Source organism: Taeniopygia guttata, chromosome 3 (assembly GCF_048771995.1).
Source record: "Taeniopygia guttata chromosome 3, bTaeGut7.mat, whole genome shotgun sequence".
Lineage (NCBI taxonomy): Eukaryota > Metazoa > Chordata > Aves > Passeriformes > Estrildidae > Taeniopygia > Taeniopygia guttata.
Window position 1 is genome coordinate 81033171 of NC_133027.1, and position 23113 is coordinate 81056283.

The following is a 23113-nucleotide window of genomic DNA, read 5'->3' on the forward strand; positions in this document are numbered from 1 at the left end:
AAACACTTTTTCTATATGTGTTTCCTTAAGACTTCTGTATTGATAGGTGAAATATAAATCAGTATCAGGTTGGTTTTTGAAATTGGCCAACAAAGGACACCTGTGGAGTACTAGTCTCAGCTTGCAAGATGCATCTTTGTGGCTGCCAACCCAACCTACGAGTGGGTTTAAATTCTCTTTGTAATGTTATTGTATTTTTTCAGCTTTCTTGCAGCCTCTAAGGCTTCCACAACCAAAGTATTACTCCATTCTTCTTCTTTTGGTTTCAGTCCACTTCTTCTCAGCCACTTTCTAAACCAATATGACTATTGTAGGCATCCCAAGTAGAAATGGTCAAAATAAAATTCTTAAGTAGTAGAATCTAAAGAGCTTTAGGAATGCATGGTGTTGGAAACATATGGCAAGCCATAACATTATCATGGCAATACAGAAATAATACCTTTGACTACAAGTTATATTCATGGAAGGATGACGTTCCTTAGGTCATATCCAAGCTATCGCACACTTGCCTTACTTCATTCTTCCTAAGGAAAACATAGAAATGTTAAGGTTTGCTTTTAATGTTGTAATTTGATTTTCCTTCTCCTTCTGTTATTATTAAATTAATTGGGGAATTTGACACATAAAAGAAGATGGACATACTTGGCAAGTTTCATCATCTATGCCTGTCTGTGCAGTCCTTCCCTCCAGTTTGGTGCACTGGAGACCACTCCAAAGGATGATTTCTTTTGTCCTAGGTTACCAGACTGCCTATAGACACAAACCCCATCTCAGGATGTTCTTGCTTAGAGTATTTCTGATTAAATAGGGCATAAGAACCTATTCAAGGGAATTTTTCTCTTGCCAGATTTGCTTGAAATTTTCTTCATTTTACCATAGCAAACTATCTGAAGCAAAGTTAATAGTAACATTTATCATCTCTTTTTTCAGTTAAATAATGTGACTAGTAGATGGCTTAAAAATCTCAGTCATTTGGAAAGAGTTGACCTTTATTTTCTAAGAAAGTGTAGAAAAATAACAGCTTGGAAATCTTCATAATTTGGTGGTTATCAATCAAAATGACAGAAATTGAATTTTTCTGTCAAGTGCTGTCTGTTGCTTGCAAGGCTCTCCACTGGACAAAAGAGCATGTGAGAAATGAGAAGAGAGTAGTCTTAGGTCAGATATGCTGAGCTATGTGCTAGCTCTCTGTGTACTTTAATGCCCAAACCTGTACAGTTGCATCTTGGCTCTCTTAAGGACCTCTGAACATGTATTCTCTTTGGCTCACGTATGCTCATGTGGACTTTTGGGAACATCATTATTTTATACTGCATCCACTTGCTTTTTGCTGGTCTAAGCTGCTCAACAGAGTCAAATTTAATTGCTTCAGTAAGGAAGCCCCTGTGCCCACACTAACATTTGAAGTGATCATATCCTAATTCTACTAATCTATTTCCAATAAAGTTTCATTTTTCATGAATTTATCTTTAGATAGCTCTGCTGGAGGTTTGTTATACTTCAGTTATTTCAGCCAAAATAAAAGCAAAATGATAAAGTGGAAGAACATAGAGTGAAGGTGTAATTTGTTCTTTGTTATCTGCATTTACATTCACGCTGCCAGAAATAAGTAGACAACAGGTTTATTTGGAATGATTATGTAATTACAGTATAATGAAACTTATTTGGTGCTTCACTGTATTTTAGTTTTAAGTTATCCCTCCTCATTCAAGCCAACTACAGAATGAGAAGGAGTAAGGAAGCAAATCAAAACATTGCTAGAATATTATTTTAATAGAAGTAGTTTACTTTGTCTTTTATCCTTCTTTCCATTTCTACAGTGAATGCAAAAACATGATGTAGCAACACGCAGTGAAAACACACATGCTGTAAAGTAAAATAAAATATATTTTAAAAATAGCTGAGCCAGACCATAGTTTTTAAGAGAAGGAAGAAAAAAAATGCTAAACAAAGAGTGAGCATATAGACTTACAGGGGAAGGAAATTCAGTAAGTACACATGGAACCACAAATAATGAGGGAGAAAGGCTGATCATACTGACCAGAAGCATCTAGAAGCCAAAGCAGCACTGCATGATAATGAAAGGTAAAAAGTAGAATCCAGAATCTAGGAAGAACTGCTGCAGAATACCAAGAGTAAAACTAAAACAAGTAGGAAAACCAGGAAAGGCATTACTGAAAAAAAAAATTAAAAAGAAAGGATGGTATAAGATGATACAAGAGCAAAACACAAACAGAAAAAAAAGTAAGAAAAAATTGTAGTGTGCTCTTGTGTTTGGAGTTTCTGGGCTTTTACTTTCATAGGGAGAAGTGGAGTGGAATGAAGACTAGAAGACTGATGGGATATTAAATAATGCCTGGTGATTGAAGCAACATAGGATTTAAAATCTGATTGGTAGTTGCTGCTGCACACGAAGTTATTCTTCAGCAACCGTCTGCAGTGCCAGCCTTGTCTGTTCCCTGGATTAGTTTCATGGGAAAAAAAACCTTTAAAATCTCTCCTGTAACTGGGACTTGTGTTTTACCTCAAATGAATTGAACACGTAGTACTCTTCAGGGTGTAACTATGAGCATGTATGACTTTAATATTTTTTTTTTAACATTTCAAATCTTACTAAACTGGAATTAAATTAGAGTGTTGCTGTCAATTTAAAAAATTGTTTACATCATTTAGAAGGCTTATCTTTGCAGTTCCAAGATGCAACTGTCATCCATTTTAATTAATTTCAGACTCCTTATGGAGAGATGCAACTGGAGAAGGCTGAGATGAGTCATTTTCCCTGCACATTATAATGCCTCACCTTCTACTTTGTGTCATGGTCTCTTCTGTCTGTCAAAGCAAGTCATGCAATCACTATTCAAAAATAAGAAATCTTGGTGTATCATGTGTTTGCACAGGCCTCTCAACATGAAACCACCTTTTTCCCAAAACACATCCTATGGATATACACAGAAATAACTTTAGAAGTGTTGGTACCTTTTCCTGTAATGAGAGCAACACATTTTTTACCATGGAGTTAAAAAGAGACATTATCATTCAGTCTATACTAGCACACACTAGAAACATGGAATATTAAGTATTCTGACAAGTCACACCATCTCCCTTTATAGCTGATGGAAAATTCCAGCACAGACTTTGGGTTTGACAATGCAGGTCTTTATTTTGTTGCCTAGGCATTCAAAGGCAGCATTAGTAGGTTTGAGCAAAGGTAAGTAGGTTCATCTACAGGCTCTCTGTAAATAGCAACAATTAAGGGCTCTGAAAAAGCATAGGGACTGATGATGGGAAAAAGCCTAAGAAAAGTTTGCAGGGACTGCTGTGAGAGAACACTTCTCAATTCCTCATTTTATGTGTTAATTCTTCCATAGTTAGAGTCCTAACCTTTCAATCTTCTAGCCAAAATTTGAATATTTCATTCCTGTATTTCTGTATGTAATCCATACTCAGGGATGTGTGTTCTCAACACTTAAATTCTCTCAGTGTTAATTTTTCCCATTTAAATAAACTTGTTTTGTGTTTATTTGTGTCAAACTGAGGTGAGACAGTTCCTGGAAATAGTAGAGTGAAATATAAATTAGGTAACGCTTTTCTGTTTTAGTAGCAATTGTCTTCAAGTTTTACTTTGATTTCACAACAAATTCCATGGAAAATAAAAGTTATAAAAAAAAAATCCACGTAATCTTTCTTAATGCTAAGGAGAGCACATTAGCTTTTCGAGTAATTCTGTAAGAGAGAAAAAGGATGTCTTCTTATCCTTCTAAAAGGGAATAGCTATTACAGGCAAGACTTCAGTTAAGGAAATACAACCATAGAAAAATTAGGATGAAGCACGTTTCCTAAAAATTTAAGGCTCAGATCAAAAAGAAAGGTACATATTTTTGTAGAACAAAAGTAGTAACTCCAAGCACATGTGCAAGATAGTGGAAGTGCTCCCTGAAGAGGATGGAATTATGACGAACAACTCATGCCAAATAAATATTGTCACTAGAATGAGTCTTTGGCAGGATCTCTGAAGATTACAATACATTGGAGTTAGTGCTTACAATGTATCTAGTGCAACAGAAGCAGATAGGAATTTCACCTGTCTTGACTTGTGATAAAAGAAAAATCAGCGTGCTTGAAGCTTGATCATTCTACAGTAATTCTACCTCTGAGATATCACTGGTACAACTTCATTTTCATGACTTCATGTGTTGTATGCGGATTCCTAGATTTCTTTAGAGCACATATCCAAGTGGTTAATTTGCCTCAACGGACTCACAAGATGATTTATTTAAACAGGGTTTTCTAGCATCACAGCGCCCAGTCCCTTCATTTTTTTCCAGCTTTTGTGAATCATGATTTAAGTCTAACAAAAGGAGGGAGGGTTAGTGTGGATCTGTGGAGGCAATATATTCAGAGAATTCCAGTTACTGTTAAGTAACCTAGTTTTCTCCTTCATAAATTTGCCTCCCCAGATCCCCACCCCTGAAGATTAAGCAGCAGTAGCAATCCACACCGAGAGGACGGCTGAGGAGTGCTTAATTGTAAAGGTACTGTGAAACAGTTCTCCTGATATGATCTGTCCTCAGCACCAAGAAAATAATACTGGTAAAGGTATGTAGCTAGCTTTGTGTAGCCATGCTACAAATTTGTAAAAATGGACACCAACCTAAGCCAAGTTAAAATACTGACATAATCCTTGTCATGTATCTATTAATATTCTCTGGCAGTTGTTTTTTTATCTGTGAATTAAAGGAGTGAAAATTAAAAGTATTTCAACATAAAATGCATTTTCAAAACTTTTTAGAGTAAGATGATTTTCAGTCCTTATGATACAAATATCAGTGTGTCCATATATAAAATAATATATTGGGAAAACATAAATATCCCAGTTAAAAACCCTAGAGATTTTTAAATACCATATATATGCTAGAAAAAAAGAAAGTTGGGTTTTTTTTAAAAAGAGCTGGAATTGCAATCAAGTTATTAGAAATTCAAGCAGAAGACCCTTTTTAGAGCTAACATGCAATTGAATTTTGTTTATTTTTAGGGGTTTTTTTGGGCAATATTTTGTAACATTCCAAATATCCATAGGTTCATGTGAGGTAGGGATATGAGCATTCTGAAATCAGGAGTAAATCATGCATACAATGGTTTGAATTTGGGATGAAGGCTTGTGATTCCTTTTGAGATTCATTGCCCTGGAGATGCCATACCTGAGAAGGAGAGAGGTTGCATTGTATCTGAAATATTCCACTGCTAAGTTAATTCTGCCAAATGCAGACATTACTAACATCTCGTGGGACAGAATGTTTTTGTTGTCCTGTTTGCAAGCTGGGACCTTGACTGCAGTAGGTCACATCAGTATGTCAGCTACTCTTACATGCTGACTTTTGAACGTGCTTTTCTTTCCTTCAGCAGCTGGTGACTCACTTGTATAGATATCAGACAACCTTTTAAAACTAGAGTTGATGGTAGTGTTGAGAGTAAGATACTTACTGGAAAAGAGTTTTAAAACACCAGATCATTTGTGTGTAGCATACTCACCATATCTTGGTAATCATCAGTTCTCAAGATTTTTCTACAGTGTTATCTCATCCTCCATATCCCAAAGAGATTCCTCTTAAAATGTGTAATGCTCCTCCAAAAGTCTCAGCATCTGTTTTATCTGCGTGTATGAAAGGGTTTGTAACTGTGTGGAGAAAGTGGGGACAGAAATCGCTATATTTAAAAGGAGTTTATGGACAATGGTGACCAGGCTTAAATAACTCACCAATATCTGTTTGTTAGTAATTCATAAATGGACTTTTTTGGAAGACTTATTCATCTTCAGCTGTTCTTTCTGCTTGTATTTGTACAACAGCATCACATTAAATTGATCTAAATGAATCCAATAATTTGAAATTTCAATGTGCAAGCCAGCATATAGTATGTTTAATTGTGTCAAACTACAGAACAAAGTATTTGCTAGTACTGCGGTCTTTAGAGGACTCAAAGTCTGTAAGCAATAGCTTTTGCCAGTGTAGTGAGGACTAGTGAAGACTGTGACTAGACTGTGAACTACCAGCTGGACCTGTAGATAACTGGCTTTGCTGCTGCTTTTGCAGTTGTGGTTGCACATAGCAAAGAAAGATGTATAGTCTTGTGTGGGTGGGATTCACTGCTGCAAGTAGTCAGTGCTTGTTAGTCCTGAAGTGAGTATCAGTTCTAAGCAGGAGGACTGTTTAATAACGTCATTGGTTCAGGACAAACAACCTTTCCATGTTTACTGTCCTCGCCTTCTACTTTCAGCATTTTATGTGATATTTCAGCTAATGTCACATTAAAAAGCTAAGTATTTGTTGTAAAACTACAATTCTGTGAGCCTGAGACATTGAGGAGCACAATCATCGTTTTTTAAAGTCATGGTTCATCAGTATCATTATGGAATCATCCAATATCCTGCATCTGAACTTTAAGCTTGCCATGCAAATTGTTTTCTGTATTGGCATGACCTTATTGGCAGTTCATGTTTTATTAGAAAAACGAATGAATGTTTCTACTAACCATGTAGAACTCTAAAGATATTTCCCTAAGCAACACAGTAAGAGACGTTTTCCCTTTAATTAATTTCCTGATCATCATTTTGTTTCTGTTTTGGTCTTCTACTTCCTATCTAACCATCAGTTTAGTTCCCTGTGTGATGTCACTATAACTGATCAAAACCCAAAAAATTAGTTTATACTATGTGATCAGAAGCATAATCCCATTATGTTGGAGTTGCAGTCATGTACAAGTGCATAATGCAATTCTGTCAAACTCTGAATGGTAGTTTTCTTCTGCATTAGCTTTTAAAATATTTGCTATATCCTCATTTCAGCCTGTCTGATTGCCCTGATACACTTTTGAAGCAGTTATTAGAACAGGTAGGGCTGGATCTCTTTTCTGCAAATACATTCATGATTTGGGGTTGTTTCCTCATGAAATTTATCTAAGCAGAGGTGGAAAACACTCTCAAACAAATATTCTGCTAACATTTTGTCATAATAGATTTCCTCAGTTCATTGCAGTTGACTTTCATGAACTAGTGAGCTAGTTCTCCTTGTTCCTTAGTATATGTCACTTGAAATGCAAAACCTTAGCAAAAAAATCTGCTTTTATTTATCTTTTCATAATGCTAAGCTTTTATTTATCTTTTCATAATGAATTAGTCATTATTTTAGTAGTGCTAAATTTAAAACTATAGCTAAGGCTATAGAAAAATTGTCAGGATGACAATTGTATACACTGAATTTGATCCACATATGAATATTTAGGTTTGTAATATTTTCAATCTTTTTTTCTTCTTTCTTTCTCTGATAGCTATGCTTTACTTTGTGATATTGGTGATTCACTTAATTTTCTGAAAAAAAAATACTTGGCTTTAAATACTGAACTGTGCTTTTCATCAGGCCTGTGCAGCAGACATAAACTCTGTGTACCAGATGGTACTTCATTTAGAGACTGCCTGCTGTTGTCATGTTTTTAATAATGTTTTAATAGGAGACATTTAGATGATTAGATGTAAATTCAGAAAGCAGACCAGAATTCATATCCTTAATTTCATGACACTACATTTTTTCATAGAGATTTTTTTTCAAAACCTATTTAGAATCTATATCTGCAGTTTGTACTGTCATACTATCAGAGGTCTGAGTGCACTAACATGTTAATTTCAGTAAAGATCATTTTATCAGAATTTGATTTTGAGCATCTTATTAGAAAGACTGAGCAGAGGTCTGTGGAGATTATTCTGATCACCTCATACATAGCATTGACATAACAATAGAAAGTCTATACTTAACAGTTGTCTGCACTGACTTCAGCAAACTTTCCCTTTATGTTTGACATAGTTAGACTTTTGATGATTTTTCATATGCTCTTCACTATCTTTTCCTGGGAGGCTATGGTGATTATTAGTCACTCACCTCAAGGCTCTGAAGAGCTTTTCTTTCTTGGCCACTTACAAGATGAAAATTCTTTTGAGGATAACTCACTATGTAAAGGATTAAGCAAGGAAGATATTGCTTCAAGACTGGATCTCCTGGTTAGTATGTCAGCCGACTATTTGAGTTTTAAGTATATTTAACATCATAAGCTACTTGGGATGAGACACTCAAGATGTCTTCCTGCTTTTTAGCACTGCCCTTAGACACCCTGAGCCTTTTAATAAAGTCTGTTAACTTTACATGTAACAAACTTGGTTTTCATCTCTGAAAAGGAGTTTCACTAGCCAAATCAGAGCAGAATAAAAGACTGAAAACAAAGTATTCGGCTGTGGGACTCTGAGTCATTATTTTGCCATCTTCTATAACTTCGTGGTCAAACCTGAATGTTGTATTTTGATAGCTCTTCTTAAGAGATAATCTGGAGACAAGATAAAGAAATATGCCAAGTAAAAAAAAAAAAAAAAAAATTCTGTTTTTTTAGATTTCTTTAAATTGTTATTTCAGCTCTTCCTTTCACTTTTTAAAGATACCTATTTATTTCTCTCATGCCTTTGCATATGTACCTTCTTTTTTCTTCACCTGTCTTCATGATCCTACTGTTTGTAGACAGCCATGTAAATATTTCATTTCCCTGACAAAGTATGCTTTAGAAAGAAATGGTTCTGCTCAGTTCAACTTGTGCATTTCCAGGTTATTCTCTGCTCAGATCATCTGCAGGAGATGATCATAACTTACATTATATCAAAGGTCATAACTGGACTTAATTATTTTTGGAGATATCCTTCCATACATCCTATCCTATCCTTCTCTGTGCATTCTTTATGAAGTTCAAGCCTAGCTTTAAAAATTATGACTAAAGTCTTGCATAATGAAAAGTTTAGTTAATTTTATTATCACTGTGTGTTGCTAGGGAATAATTCTGTACAAACTTCCTAGTATAAAAGCTCATAAATGAAAGATAAATTCTCATTATTTTAGCTTGCTTCAAGAAAAGTCTTTGTATTACATATAACTCACTCTTTACCAGAGAAAATACCAAAGTTTCCTCTGCATTATGTTTTAAAATCAGCATTAGTGGCTACATATTAAAAAGATTTGTATTCTTTGTAGATGGGCCTGACTTAATCTTCCAAAAATGTGTAAAACTTCATGAAGATCTTTGTAAATCTGTTTCTGTTTAAAGCAAGGACCTAAAACAAGGGCTACTGTTGCTGTGCAAAGGTTAGATCTCACCAAGAGGAAACGCTTAAATCTTGTGGTATCGATTCTCTGCTTCCAGGCACAATCTCTAGAGGTTATACAAGGACTGGCATTTCTTTTTCTGTATTCTGAATGGCAAACAACCCCAAATGTGTACACCCTTTTTGCTTCAGACACCAAATTTGCATAAAAGTGGAGAGGTTAGAGCCATGACCCTGATTATATCCATCCTATTTAAACAGAGCACTGTTGTTTGGAATAAGGAGACTCTTATGTTATATTGCACTTACATAACTCAAATTCCACCTCAGAAGTCAGCAGTGAATTTGCTGATGTTCTCTGAGGTTTTGGTCTCATTCTGACACAGTAAGGAACATACCTTCTTTACCAAATGAGCATTAACTTGGTAGAAAAGATAAGGAAACATATGGCTTAGCCACATCTGGTTAAGTCAATATTTTGGAATCTTAAATGCAGCATTACAAAAACAGAAGAGGAAGCATTTAAGTAAAGCAAGATTCCTTCTGTATTTTTCCTTCAGTACATTGCCATTTTAGAGAATATGTCAATATTAATAACTGATCTCCTCTTTGGAAAACCCTGTCCCTAAATGTTCATTCCCCTAAAGGAAAGTGGTCTTCAGGTCTCAAATTAGGAGCACATCTGGAAGAATAATCTTCAGCTGACCTCTGTACAACAAATACTTCATAGTGATGTGGATGTTCAAGCTAGAGATCAGCCATCCTTTAAATATCACACTTAAGGTCAGGCCTTTGGATATCACCCATCATATTCCTCTATTGAAGAATCTTAATTATATTTCCCTCTTTTTCTATTTTGATCTCACTTTGGCTATTGTAATAATGGTCATTTCTTTCCCTTGTGTTTTGCATCCTTAGTGAAAAAAACCCCATAATTTTCTGTTTCCCCTCACCTCTGCACCCAATAAAAGAACATTGTATCCCACAATATATTAAGAGTAGTCTTTCTGGCATTTCTTTCAAGAAAAGCAAAAAGAAAGTGATCAATCTCAAAATAGTAAATGGCAATGAGAGGGGATAAAATTATCATTATTTATCTCTGTACCAGAAAAACTGAGATGCTAACAGTTCAACATTATCCTTATGCCATCACAAGAGGCAGATGAAACTTGGTACTGGACTTCAAGAAACAGATCTTTTAGTCTAGCATCTCTAAGCTTCAATCACATCTTTGGGTATTGCAGTTTTATTTTTAAAAAGCAGATCTTAATCAGAGATCAACAAGCAGCATAAAGTTGACAGCAAACAGCATAAAAATAAAAGTTTTTAATATATCCCACCTTTCAGTACTTATTTAAAATAAGTAGAAGAGAAATAAAGATTATCTATATTGAACAAAAGCCTACCAAACCTATATAATGTGTGGCAATTATGTGTTATTTTAGATGTGTTATTAAAAGCCAATGGAGTGATGGATGTTTGACTCCATTGGCTGTGCATCTGTTCATAAAATTACGTTAGTTTGTGGTACCAGGTGGTACTCCCCAAGCTGCTGACAGGAACTGAAGAATCCTGTAGTGTCTGTTCATACAGTTTGGGTTGATACTGTCAAATATTTAATTCTGTCAAATATTTTAAAAATAGGACAGTCTGAAGGTAAGGCCTAGCACTGTTAAGAAAGTGACAAAGTGCAAGGGAGCAGAAGGTTCACTGTGCTGAGGATGTGTTTGGTATAAGCAGTGTTCATGTTGTGATAAATTGTGTGTGTCCTTTGCAGGGGAGGAGCTGTGCACCGGCCTCATTTCAGGCTGTTCCTTGGATTGTTCCTTTGGCTTCCAGACTGATGCCCACAACTGTGAGATCTGTCAGTGCCGGCCGCGGCCCAAGAAGTGCAAACCCATTGTATGTGACAAGTACTGTCCCTTTGGATACTTGTACGTATTCTCATCCTGAAAGCACACCTACCGCAACCCCCCTGTGTACGGAAAATGCGCTAAAGTCCAGGCAAATCTCCTTGTGTTTGCTTTGTGTTACAGCGGGGAGAAGTGTAGGAAAACAGAAACAGTGTTGCAGATGGGGGAGTGCAGTGTTCTTCAAAATGGATTTTGATCAACAGATTTAGAAACAGAAGCTCAAAAAACAGCAGCTTATAAAAGGAAAGCAGTGATTTAATTTTTTTTAATTTGACAAACAAGATGAGAAAGCTACTTACAAGTGATGTTGCTTGGATGTAGCTTTTTGAAATTCTTTTGGCATGCTTTGAGGAACTTCCATTTTATAGCCCATTTATTTCAATTATATTTCAAGTTTTCTTTAATCGTGATATGACAGCAGACTAGTTTTAGTAAGACATTTTCGGTAACTACAGGATTTGTGAATAATACTACTATATCTTAGCTATGTTTTTGTAAATGCATTCAAAATCTGGATTTGGGTGGACTTCTTTTTCCATAAAAGTATTTCTGGTATTTTTTCAATTGTGAAACAGGTGATGAAAACTGAGTGGGTCTTTTGTGGCAGAAGTTTCTTAGTAATTACTTCTGGTGGTATCTCTATGTATTTTACCAGTAAATTTTATTTTGTATGGGTTCATTCCATGTTACTGCCTGCTTTTTGTAACAATTTAATTTCTACCTCATGATAGCAGATCTTCAGATAACATTCAAATGTTTTGGGGTTTTATTTTAGGATTTTCAATGAAATCTGCTACATTTGCAACTCCTAGTTTTTGATAGTGATACTCCTTAAATTTCTGGTTCATTCTGGAGTTCTCTTTGGCCCTTGTTCATAAATGTTGCAGGCTTTTTAATAGCCATTTTTACTGTGGTGTGTCCTCTTAGTACACTGAGTCTTAAATGGGAGAGGAAAACAAGGGATTTTTAAATTAAGGAGTTAATAAAATTATCATCAGGCATATTGATTCCAGGAGTGGCTGAGAGTTGTTAGTTTTGCAAGTGAGGGAAAGTAGAACCAGAGGGAAGTTACAGAAAAGAAATCCGGTAAAGAGCAGTAATTTTATTCTTTATGTATCATGAGTTTAATATATTGACCTACACAGCATAATTACAATTCATGTATGTGATTTTTCTGCTTAGATAAGCTGAACCACACTCTTCTTCCTCTTTTTTTACTCAAGCGTTCTAAACAGTTTTATTAGAAAATCTCTGTGAACTATATAGCAAAAGCATTTTAAAAATGACAGCACATTTTAATGGCAATAATATTAGTTGTAAAATAAAGATGTTTTAAAAGCAAGTTGATTTCAAACTGATGCCAGTGTTTTAAGGAACCCTGTCTTTGGGATGATTTTTCCCATACATTTTTGTGCACCTGAAAAATATATGAACTTTAAACCTTTCTAAGCTATTTGGAGAATAGTTTTCAACTTAAATTCTGGGTTTACATACAAAATATAATTTTATTATGTACAATGGCTGGTATTTTTAAATGATGAATGTTTCATAAAGTCTTCAGGTGATTTTTTAGAAAACAAATGAGCACTCTGATCTTGTCATTCTCTACAAAATACGTGAAAAATTACACTGAATGAAATTAATAACATTTAAAGATATCTTCATATGGAACTGTTTGTAATATAAAGGGCTAAAATTGTGGCAAGAACATTTCACTTTGAGTTTTACCCTGGTGTGAAAATTATTTAGATTTGAGGTTGTATAGCATATTTGTTCAGTTTACTACCATATATTTGACTTCCAAGTGTGTTGTGCTCATTAAAAACATGGGGTGTAATGGAGTACAAATCTATTTTAATGTAAACATTTAGTCACAAATAGGACACACAAGAAAGAAATAGTAAAAGAAAAGTATGTTCGAGAGTGAACAGTGAAGGAGTAATCATCATATTTGTAACTTTTTTTTTAAGACTGTTAAAAGTTAGTAATTGGAAATATTGAGTTGGTTCCTCTTTAAAGAAACCAAAATCTTTTCATAACTGTGAAAAAATCTGCTAGATAAAGCTCGCTGTTTGAAAGCTCTACACAGTAATGGAAAGAAGCATTCCTTTTGATGGAGTAGGAATACAGAAAGTCTTTCATTCTCCAGTCTACTGTATTGCAATTTCTTATTCTCAGCCTTTTAACTAAAAATTAAATAAAGTTTTCTACAGCTTGAAGCCAGACTGTCTAGAGATTTACATAATTTATCTCCTAGATAAATTATAATTTATCTCCTCTATCATCTATAAATAATTTATTTCTCCTCTATCCTCCTAGATCATGTTCTATAACCTCCCATGTCTGTTCTTTGCTTTGCATATCTGTGCCAAAAGTTTGAATAGCATTATCTGCCTTTGTGAAAAAAGATAAGGAAACATTCAGCAGAGGATCCACTGAATGGGGAGCACATGCCAGGGATGGAGCCCATAAAGCTTGTACAGTCCATAAAGCCACTGAATCTAAGGGTGACAATTAACAAGCATTTTCTTTGCTCATCAGTCACTTCCTTAGTGGGGATGCTCTTTAAAGATGTAGATATTTAAAGTGACTTGCTGACCTTTTACATCTTATTTTGCTCATCTAGGAAGAACAAGCATGGCTGTGAAATCTGTCGGTGTAAGAAGTGCCCTAACCTGCCTTGTGGTAAAATCTGCCCATTGGGCTTCCAGCAGAACAGTCATGGCTGTGTTATCTGCAAGTGCAGAGGTACGTGCCAGTGCATTCCCACCTTTAACTACAATTTGTTTTCAAAGCAGGTGGAAACCAGGCTGAAAGAAAAGCAATACTACACAGAATATTTACAAATTGAAATACAATAACTGAGAGGGAACCAGTTCAACATTGCTCACATAAATGTATTGTTTTGCTGATGTTTTTTATTATCTATTAATCTGGGCTTCAACAGAAAGCTTTCATCTCTGCTTTCATCTCCCACTACCAAGTCATAAAAAGTTTGTTATCATTAATAAAATTAGGTCAGGCTCTTAATAAGCAACTACTAATAATAAGCTAATCGAGGGCATTTTTTTCAGTAGTGATGTTCATCTTGCCTTCTTCACCATTGCCTTTTCTTTTCAAACAAGTGTTGTATTTGATAAATATCCAGTATATCACCTAAAATTGGAGTGCTGTTTCTTGGATGCTTTTCAGGCAATCTTAATGAACAATGAGTAGAAAGAAGAGCTGCCCAGGAGAAAGAACCTGGTATTCTTAAGCTAAAAATTTCATACATGCCACATCCCAAACCTGTAACCATCATGTTCAAGATGGATATTGAGATCAGATGTTCATTTGTTGCCTGCCATATACTTGTGCTGCTTTCAGCACGTTTCTTCCTTACAATATTTTCAGGTTATGTTTTGTATCAGTCTGTGTATCAGAGTTCCTTCATTGCTCATTTCCATGTGTTGCATTTAATAACTTTTTGGTTTTGCTCAGTGTCTCTCTGATCCTAGCTGCTTTTTCGTGCTTATTTTCTTTGACTCTTACTTATGTGTTTTGATTTCTAGCTGTAGTCAAGTAACTTTGATTACTTTCCCATTGCTTTATGTAATGACCCTATTCTCAACTTTTTGCTATTTCTTCTGCATTTAAAAAAAATTATAAAACGTAAAAGAACAAGCTATGGGAACATAGCACTGAAAGAAAATATATGAGTTCTTGAAGTCACTCTCCTCTAGTTGAAGGCAAACATGCAATCATATGAATCAAAAATATCCAACATTGGTTGTTTTTTTTTTTCTGTGTAACATTATGCACTGCAGACAGCTTAAGAAACTTTCAGACTTCTAGCAAAATAAAAGTTGCAATGTTATAAACATATTATGCAGATGTGAGAAGCAGAGACTTTATTGACATAAGCTATAATACATGACTTTTAGTAGAAATTAGAATTTTAAAAATTAAATAAGAAAGGGTAACTGCTGAATGGTGTCCCATTGAGATAATTCTTATCACTCAGCTTGTCATTTGTCTCCATGTTCACAATCAGAACACTTTTGCTGATCATAATGCTGTGACTAAATACACACAAAGTGTTCTTTTCGATGTACCATAATTGCCACCCAGACTTTGGTCATTGATTATGTGTTTGCACACTTTTAAGTCTTCTCCTTAACAAGTATGGATTTTAAAATGTGCACAATTATTTAGTGAAATTAACTTGGTACATCTCAAAGTAATATTTACTGTTGTCATGATCATAAAGATACCAAGCCATGAGAATATCACTTCAACATCACTTCATTAGCAGTTTTGTCAAAGAATGATTAGAACAGTCACCATTACATTCTGGGGAAAATGTGAGTCCTTGTTAAAATTTTGACCCAGAATCCTTAAATAAGGGGAAGGTTGGGTAAATCCCCTGCTTGTGAATTAGCTCCACTTTCTAAATTGCTTCTGCTAGAAATAGCTGGTGCTAGGATTAATAGAACCATAGAAGTACAGGCTGGAGTAGTACTCTGACAAACTGAGAGTCCACTTCTTTACCCTTGCATAAAATAGAATGTATCTGGATAATCCTTGACAGATGTTTGTATAAGATTTAGTTTATTAAGAATCTCCACTTTAAAAAGACACAAAAAACTAGAACAAAACAGAAAGAGGAAAAAAACCCAAACCTTTCTAAAACAGTGTTCTCTTGTGCTTAGAAACATATAACATTTTTAAATTAATTTTCTAAAATTATTGTCTCCCTTTATACACATTGAACTGGTTAGCAGACATATGGAGCAGCTAAGCACCATTCCCTTTAGAATTCTTGTAATATTTAAGGGGTTACAACTGGAGACTTATAAACATTTTTTGGGTGGGAAATGGGTTTCTAAGTCAAACAAACCCAGTTACTGCAGTTTCTCATCACTGTTCAAAAATTTGATACTGTGCTTTAGCCATAGTAATATCTTCAGACTAGTAGAAGTAGTAGTTCTGTATTTAAATTTACAGTGCTCCTGTAATTGTGTCTTATACTGAACTTTCCTCTTCTGCAGTGGTATCACACTAGACACTTCCTTTTCTTGTGAACTACTGTACCTCAGATCATCTCAGCCATACCTCTAGTTAGCTAGTTACTCCCATTTTGTATTTACACATTAGATTTTTTCAAATATTAGCTTTTCTACTAATTTTTTTCACTTTCCAATTTTTAATTACAAGCTCAGTTTGTGAACTTAATTTTGAGTACCTGTTTATGTATGTTTCTCCAAATTATGGAGTGTACTTTAGAATATTTCAGGAAAAAAGTCTGATTGCTTCAGATATCCTTTTCCCTTGCTAAATAAGCAAAGTCTTACTATTTAGGACTTCTGAGTGTCAATAATAATTTTAATATAGAGCAGTATTCCAGAGATATTAATTTAAATCATAATTTAAATACTTTTATATTAAAGTATGAAAGTATAGTAACTGAATTTAAGTTTTTTTCATAGTATTTCTGTTCATGCAACAGGATGAAGTCTGTTCTAAGAAGTATTTTATCCTTATGCAATATTTTTGTTTAGTTCACAAAATGGTATATTAATGTAACTTCTGTGTATTGGCTTTCTATTCTGATAATGTGCCTCAAACTAACTTCGTACCATCTGCTTGTGAAATCATCTTTGATAGATCTGCCACAGCTGAAGAAGTGCTGACCTACATACTAGTGACAAAAAAAACAAAAATAAAACACCAAAAAACACCAAAACCAACAAGCAAAAAAGCTGAACACTTCCTAAAATTACATGTAAACATTACTACTTCTCATACATTATCCTTTTTTAAAAGAAAATTAAATTAAATTAAGAACTTATTACAATAACCTTATATATATATATGTCAGCAGAACATTGTTGACATACCACTGAAAACAAATCAGTTCATTGAAAAACTGCTCCTGCATCCTTCATCATAATAGTGATGTGGATGAGGGAGTGTTTGGCTCTAAATTCACTCTGCTAATTAACGAAGAATATGTTGAGGCTGAATCCTGCAGCACTTAAATACCCCTTAAGATACAAATGAAACTTTATCTCCCTAGGCCAACTGCTTGTATGTTCTGACAGAATGCAAGTAATGCCACAGTCTAAGCTACTGTATTCTCATCTCAGTAAAAGCTAAAAGAAATGAGGGATGAAATTCTCATAATTCTCTTCCAAATATCTCATTTATCATAGTAATATAAACAACTAATTTTTCACAGGAAGTACTTTATGGAATATTTCCAGTATCTACCATTACCCTATTAGCACCTGATTGCAATTTTTTATCATTTGCAAAGCCATCCAGATGTCATTTAAATGTTTTTATATTCTATTTGCTATCAGATACATTATAGATAATCTAATGTGCTAATATTTTATTTAAATATTTCATTTAAAATATGCTATCTGCTATTTCCCTCCATTGCATTCCTCCTTTTCTTACATTATTTACACACTACTACATTTCTTGTTGATTAAAAAAATATAGGTTCAACAGAAGAAAGTAATTACATTTTCCAAGGAAATACTACAGGAAATTCTACTACATCCTATTTCCCCCTTCAGTGTACCTTTTAGTTGTTTCCTGTGTGTTACTTTAAGTGTAAATGATAGAACCATTATTTACTTGGTCTTATAATGTGCTTTAAAAATAAATGCAGTCCAGTCACAAAGTTGGTGTTTCTTCCTAAGCAACAGATGCTTATCAGGACATCTCATTTTCCTTTGGTTTTTACAGAAGCAACAGCTTCTCTTATGCCTCCTGTTAAAACAGGCTCTTGCCTGTCCATGGATGGGCGGCGGCACGAGAACGAGGAGAGCTGGCACGATGGCTGCAGGGAATGTTACTGTCACAAGGGACGGGAAATGTGTGCCTTGATCACCTGCCCCGTTCCCAGCTGTGCCAACCCCACCATACATCCAGGGCAGTGCTGTCCATCATGCCCAGGTAAGACATGGTTTCTTCTGCGTGCTTTGTAATCAAGTATTATTTCACTTGTGTTCTGTTTCTTAGTGCACTAAAATAATCTCATGAATACTTCAATAGTAGGCAGAAATGAAGGTTTCTGTGCCCTAAGGTAACATGATGAGTTGCTGTCATTAAGTTCTCAGCTGTGGAAAATGGGAACTTACATATTTAAAGCATATGCAAGTTGTGGGTCCTAATATGTTAATCTTTGACACACTGGAATCTTTAAACTAGTGAAAGTTTCTACTCTGTTACTTATAATAACGAGTATTGTAATAAGCCATTACATTTTCATTTTTGATTTTAAAGTGGAGTTTTATTAAAATGTATCTCCTGATTAATGTTTTACAATCCCTCAAAGACGTACACAAACAGGTGTCTTAAGTAATTGAACATTATGATTCTGTGTTCTGAGGGAAGGCTCCTATACCACCAGCAGAAGATTATTTCAATACTTTCAGTGGGAAGGCCAAGTACAGTTTATGTTGCATTCCAATACCATTTTAGTACGTGTTAATATGAAAAACATCTATGAAAAAGGATGGGTAAAATGTAAGATCAATGCCCTCTATTTCCAGAATTATTCCTACAGTATTTTATGTGCTGAGTAGATTAATTTATAATACAGTGATATTCTCTATGACTTTATTGGAACTCATATTAGGAGTAAGAACAATGAGGCTCTTGAAGCTCCTATAAATAGAGAACAGTATGACAGTACTGGCAGGATATAAGCAATTATGAACTTTTTCTATTTTTTTGTAAGGAACAGGAAATCCTAGGGGCAAAATAAGCAGATCCTATTTCTGAAAGTGACAGAGAATAGTGCATCCTCCTGGTGACCTAATGTCATGGTTTGACGCTGGCACAATGCCAGCGCCCCATGAAAATACAATTTACCAATCAAATGCTGTGAAATGTGATCAAGGACAGAGCAAAGCAGGCCAAACTTAATAACAAAGGAAAAAAACTTTATTACACTACTACTACTACTACTATAAAAGGAAAAGAAAGGAAAGAAAAAAAAACACACAAAATTCGAAATGAAAACCTTCCAAAACATTCCTCCTCCCTCCACCCAACTCCACCAAACCCCAGCAAGACCCATTTGGATCCTTAATCAAGTTTTCACCCTTCAATATAATCAATACTAAGTCCATCGGGGAAGAGAGGAGTCCCCCTTGCAACCATAGACCCCCAGGAAACACAGCTGCCACCTTTGTGTTTCCAATGTCACACGTGGCACCGCCCAGACCGGCCAATGTGACACTCTCTTCTCCATGTCACAGTGCTCTCACCACCGGGCATGGACAGAGACTGCTTATAGGGCCCCTTTAAGGATGCTTTGCCAAGGACCACCAGGAACAACAGTCCAGTATCACAATTCGGGACTAAAGTCCCCCCCATTTTCCCCTGGGGCCGAGGGTCCAAAAGACAGAGATCGCCTTCTCTTCTTCCTGAAGATGGAGGGCATCCTCACACCCTCCTCAGCTCTCTCTCTGTCCACTCCAAAACTGGTAGTTGCTGCAGAAGGTCTCTTGGTTCACCAATGCATCCCCCTAAAATGCAGTCCCTCTTGAAAGAAAGAGTGGTTCAGTCTATGGTAAACAAGCAGAGTCCAGCCAAAAAGCCACTCTATCATCTGCCCCCAACCTTCTTCTCTAAACATCTGAGGTTTCAAGCTGTCTCTCTTTTCTTCAAATTCAGGAGGAGTAATATTTCATAAAGCCTTCATTTCTCAGGAAGGGTTAAAAGTCCCAACTCCCAGAGATGGCTTGTTGCCCAGGCTCCAGCTCCCACAGCCCGGCTGGGCACCTTGCGGCCCCCCCCCGCTCTTCTCCTTCCCTGCGGCGAACTGCCGATAAAACCACCGCAGTCTCTTTTTCTCTCTTGGGAGAGAGAGAGACTCTGGGGGGGGGAACGGAGACATCCCAGATTTCTCCACCCTTCCATCTGCAGGAGCTGACCCAGCCGGTTCCGATCCTTTACCTCCTGGCCTACCTGTGCAGGCCGCATGGCTCCCCTCCCCCACCCAGCCCGGGCTGGGCAGGGGAGAGGTCCGTACCATGCGATGACCGGAACCAAAGAAGGACGAGTCCTCCTGGAAATTCCGCTTTTAACCCCTCTGTGTTCTCAGAGGCGTGTCCACCTTCAATTGGTCACCCCAAGTGTCAGTATCTAAAGCTGACCCCTGACTGGTGAACCTCTTCCTTCTAAAAAAAAAATTCTCTTCCCGTGTCAAACCATGACACCTAAGATAATCAATATTTTTAGATTGCTTAGACAAATGGTGATCTCCAATCCAGTTCACACCTTGTGGTAACTGGAAAATCAATAAGTCCCCAAAAGGATGGAAGATTCCAAACGGTCTGTCTCTCTTTCAGCCTTTTCACAATGATTTGTATAGTATTATATATATGTATTTGGATGGGGGCAGGTTAACATATCAGTCTTGCCTTACATAAACAAACAAGAATCAAAATTTAAAATGTATGGTGGTTATTCCAGTTCCAGCAATTCTCTTGTTAGGTCCTCAAGACTCATCCTTGACTTCATTCTACTATCAGCATACTCGTGAATCTTGATATAGTGAATATGTACTGAATACCTCAGAGCATTCAAATAAGAGTAATGGTAATTTTGGCCTTTCAGCTGGCCAGCAGCTAGTTTTTTGTCTGTGGAGAGTGAGTTTGGTAAATTCATTCACAAGCCTAATGCTGAGTTTGTGGAAGAAAGGTCAATATGAAGTTAGCAGAACCTGTTATCTCACACCATACAGTTCTTGTGGATGAGATCAGCATTTGATTCTGAGCAGCAGCAATGTTGGTCTCCTTTATAAAAGAGCAGTTACTTAGCCAGCAGTGTCATTTCCTTCAAGAGAGAGGGTCTGCATAGGTTTCTCTGTCTGACATCAATCCTGCTTTCAAGCCACTGGTCACCTAGCTTCTGTGTAAGCAAAGTCATATTTGGTGTCAACTCTTACAATGCTTGGGCAGATACAGCATTTTAAAGATGGCATAAGTATAGGGATTACTATGGCCAAATTAGTCTCAGTGTGGTGTTTTTCTCCCACTGAGGTCTTGCATTTGTTAGAAATGTAGTTCTAATTTTATTTTGCAACATATTGATTCTCCACTCATGATGTTAAATATATCATGGCTTTAAGTAGATTGGAATGCAGTTTGGAATTGTGAGACTGAGAGCATGTCGCTGTATGGCATGTATCTACCATAAGGATATTGAAGTAATTAGCAGTCCTGATGTACTGGGCTTGGAATTGCACTCTTAACCTATCCACAGGGAAGTGGCAGCTCTCAGAGATCATTTTGCAAACTGAAAAAAAAAGTGTGGTTACATTCAATTCCACATTTAGTTAGTTTTCAGCAGAGCAAGATACACATTGAGTGCTAAAACCTCCCTTATAATCATGTTTCTACATATTAAGAGGTTTATATGGATCAGCACAATGCTCGTTAAAATCTTAAGGTTTCCTGTAAGGTTTAAAAGCCATTAATTGCTACTGTTCCACAGAATTGTGCTATATAGAAAGTGTGTATTTGTTTAACCAATTGTTTCTTGAGGTGATGAGTTGCACATCTGTGGGACTTCAGTTGCAGTGATACATCATTATCAATGCTGCTAAGGGAGTAGTAGGCAACATATACAGCAGTGCTATCTGGTTGTGCTTTTCTGATCAGGAACAGTAATGAGCAAAACAGGCCTGTGACTTTGCAGAAAATTAAATGCAAAGGAGATGACTCAGAAATTTTCCAGAAAATCTTAGCATTGCTTTTGCCATGATGAGTTAAGATGCCATTGCATAACATTGTAACATATTGTTCCAGCTGAAATAAAAATCTAACAGTGACAAGGCATCAGACTAGCCATCTGCAAATGGTATTCCAGGTAAATGCTGCTGAATCGTGTATGTGGTTCAGAAATGTAAGCAACTGGAAAAGCATGGCATAAGCAAATTGGTGAAAGATAAAATAATTCCCTGAAAGAAAAGCACAGGTACTTTGTGAATAGAGTAAGATCAGCCAGAGTCAGCTTCCTTGAGTTCTACCTATCATTCTCCAGAAATGAAAACAATTGAGTGGCCTTTCCTCTACATGGCAGTGTCATAGTGCAAAGGGCACAAACGCTGTTCTCCAGACAGGAACAGCAGTGCTAGAAACATGAAGAGAAGCCTCAACCACTTTATGAGCCTTAGCTTGTCTAAATGACTAGAGGAGCTGCTGTCCACTTAATTTTTCTCTCCTTAACCAAGATATTTGGTTTAGGATGATGTTCATATTAGGCATCATTATAATGAAGTAGGAGAGAGGCACCTTCAGAAGGTGGTTTAGCGATGTAGCACGATTAGCAAGAAGTAATTTTTTTCTTCTCCTCCATTCAGCATAGGAAACCTGAGGAGGTTCTGTTCTTAACAGAGGCACCTAACTTAGCTATCTAATGTTAAATGGGTTGAGTTCAGGCTGGAGGCCATCATTTATAAGCCTGAAGCTTCACTTTATAGCCTGTAGCTTTCAAACTCATGGCTTCCACAGCTGAAAAAACATGGTGTGTGAGGCATCTTGGTATCTATATAATGCATGCAAAAAGCTGGTGGACTCACTCTAGGTCCAAAACAACCAGCATGGTAAGCAGGCAGCTGTTACTGCCCTTATTGCCCCTAGTGTGGGAGAGGCTTCAAAGGATTTTAAGCAGGCTGAGGATGGTGGCATAACCTTTTCTTGATTGTAAGTGCTTAAGCACTCAAGGTACCAGATAGGTTTCTTTATTTATCTTTTAAAACACCAAGAGGTGAAGATGCCCTAGAGGCTGGAGGACACTCATGATGAAAAAGGGAAACAGTTTCAGTTCCTTCCTTAACATGAAAGAGGTCCAAATTGTTCTCTAAATGGACAAAGGTGAATCTTTTAGCCAGGGCTGCAGAGGTGATATAATTAATTGTTTGAAAAGAAAGTAAGGTTAATTTGTTGAGATACCATTACTGGAAGGATAAGGCTACACATTGTGGCATTTCACTGTGGCATTTCCTTATATCCAGGTGGGGTTTTATTTTTTTCAAATATGGCAGATACTTTTTTTTTTTTTT

The 23113-nt window shown here is 36.2% G+C and overlaps 1 protein-coding gene and 1 long non-coding RNA gene across 3 annotated transcripts in view; one reads left to right on the forward strand and one right to left on the reverse strand.

The window, feature by feature from the left end:
• The window catches only part of CRIM1 (cysteine rich transmembrane BMP regulator 1), a 177401-nt gene that overhangs the window by 140858 nt on the left and 13430 nt on the right, over positions 1-23113 (forward strand). For both annotated transcript variants that reach the window (XM_030268444.4, XM_072927186.1), the window contains 3 exons: positions 10908-11064; positions 13670-13791; positions 17782-17991. In XM_030268444.4, the coding sequence (XP_030124304.4) occupies positions 10908-11064; positions 13670-13791; positions 17782-17991 (489 nt within the window). The remainder of the gene's footprint in view (positions 1-10907; positions 11065-13669; positions 13792-17781; positions 17992-23113) is intronic.
• Positions 18963-20257, reverse strand: LOC140683752 (uncharacterized). Its single transcript, XR_012055152.1, has 2 exons — positions 20014-20257; positions 18963-19587 (listed from the first exon to the last, which is right to left on the reverse strand). It is a non-coding gene; the product is annotated as an uncharacterized lncRNA (long non-coding RNA).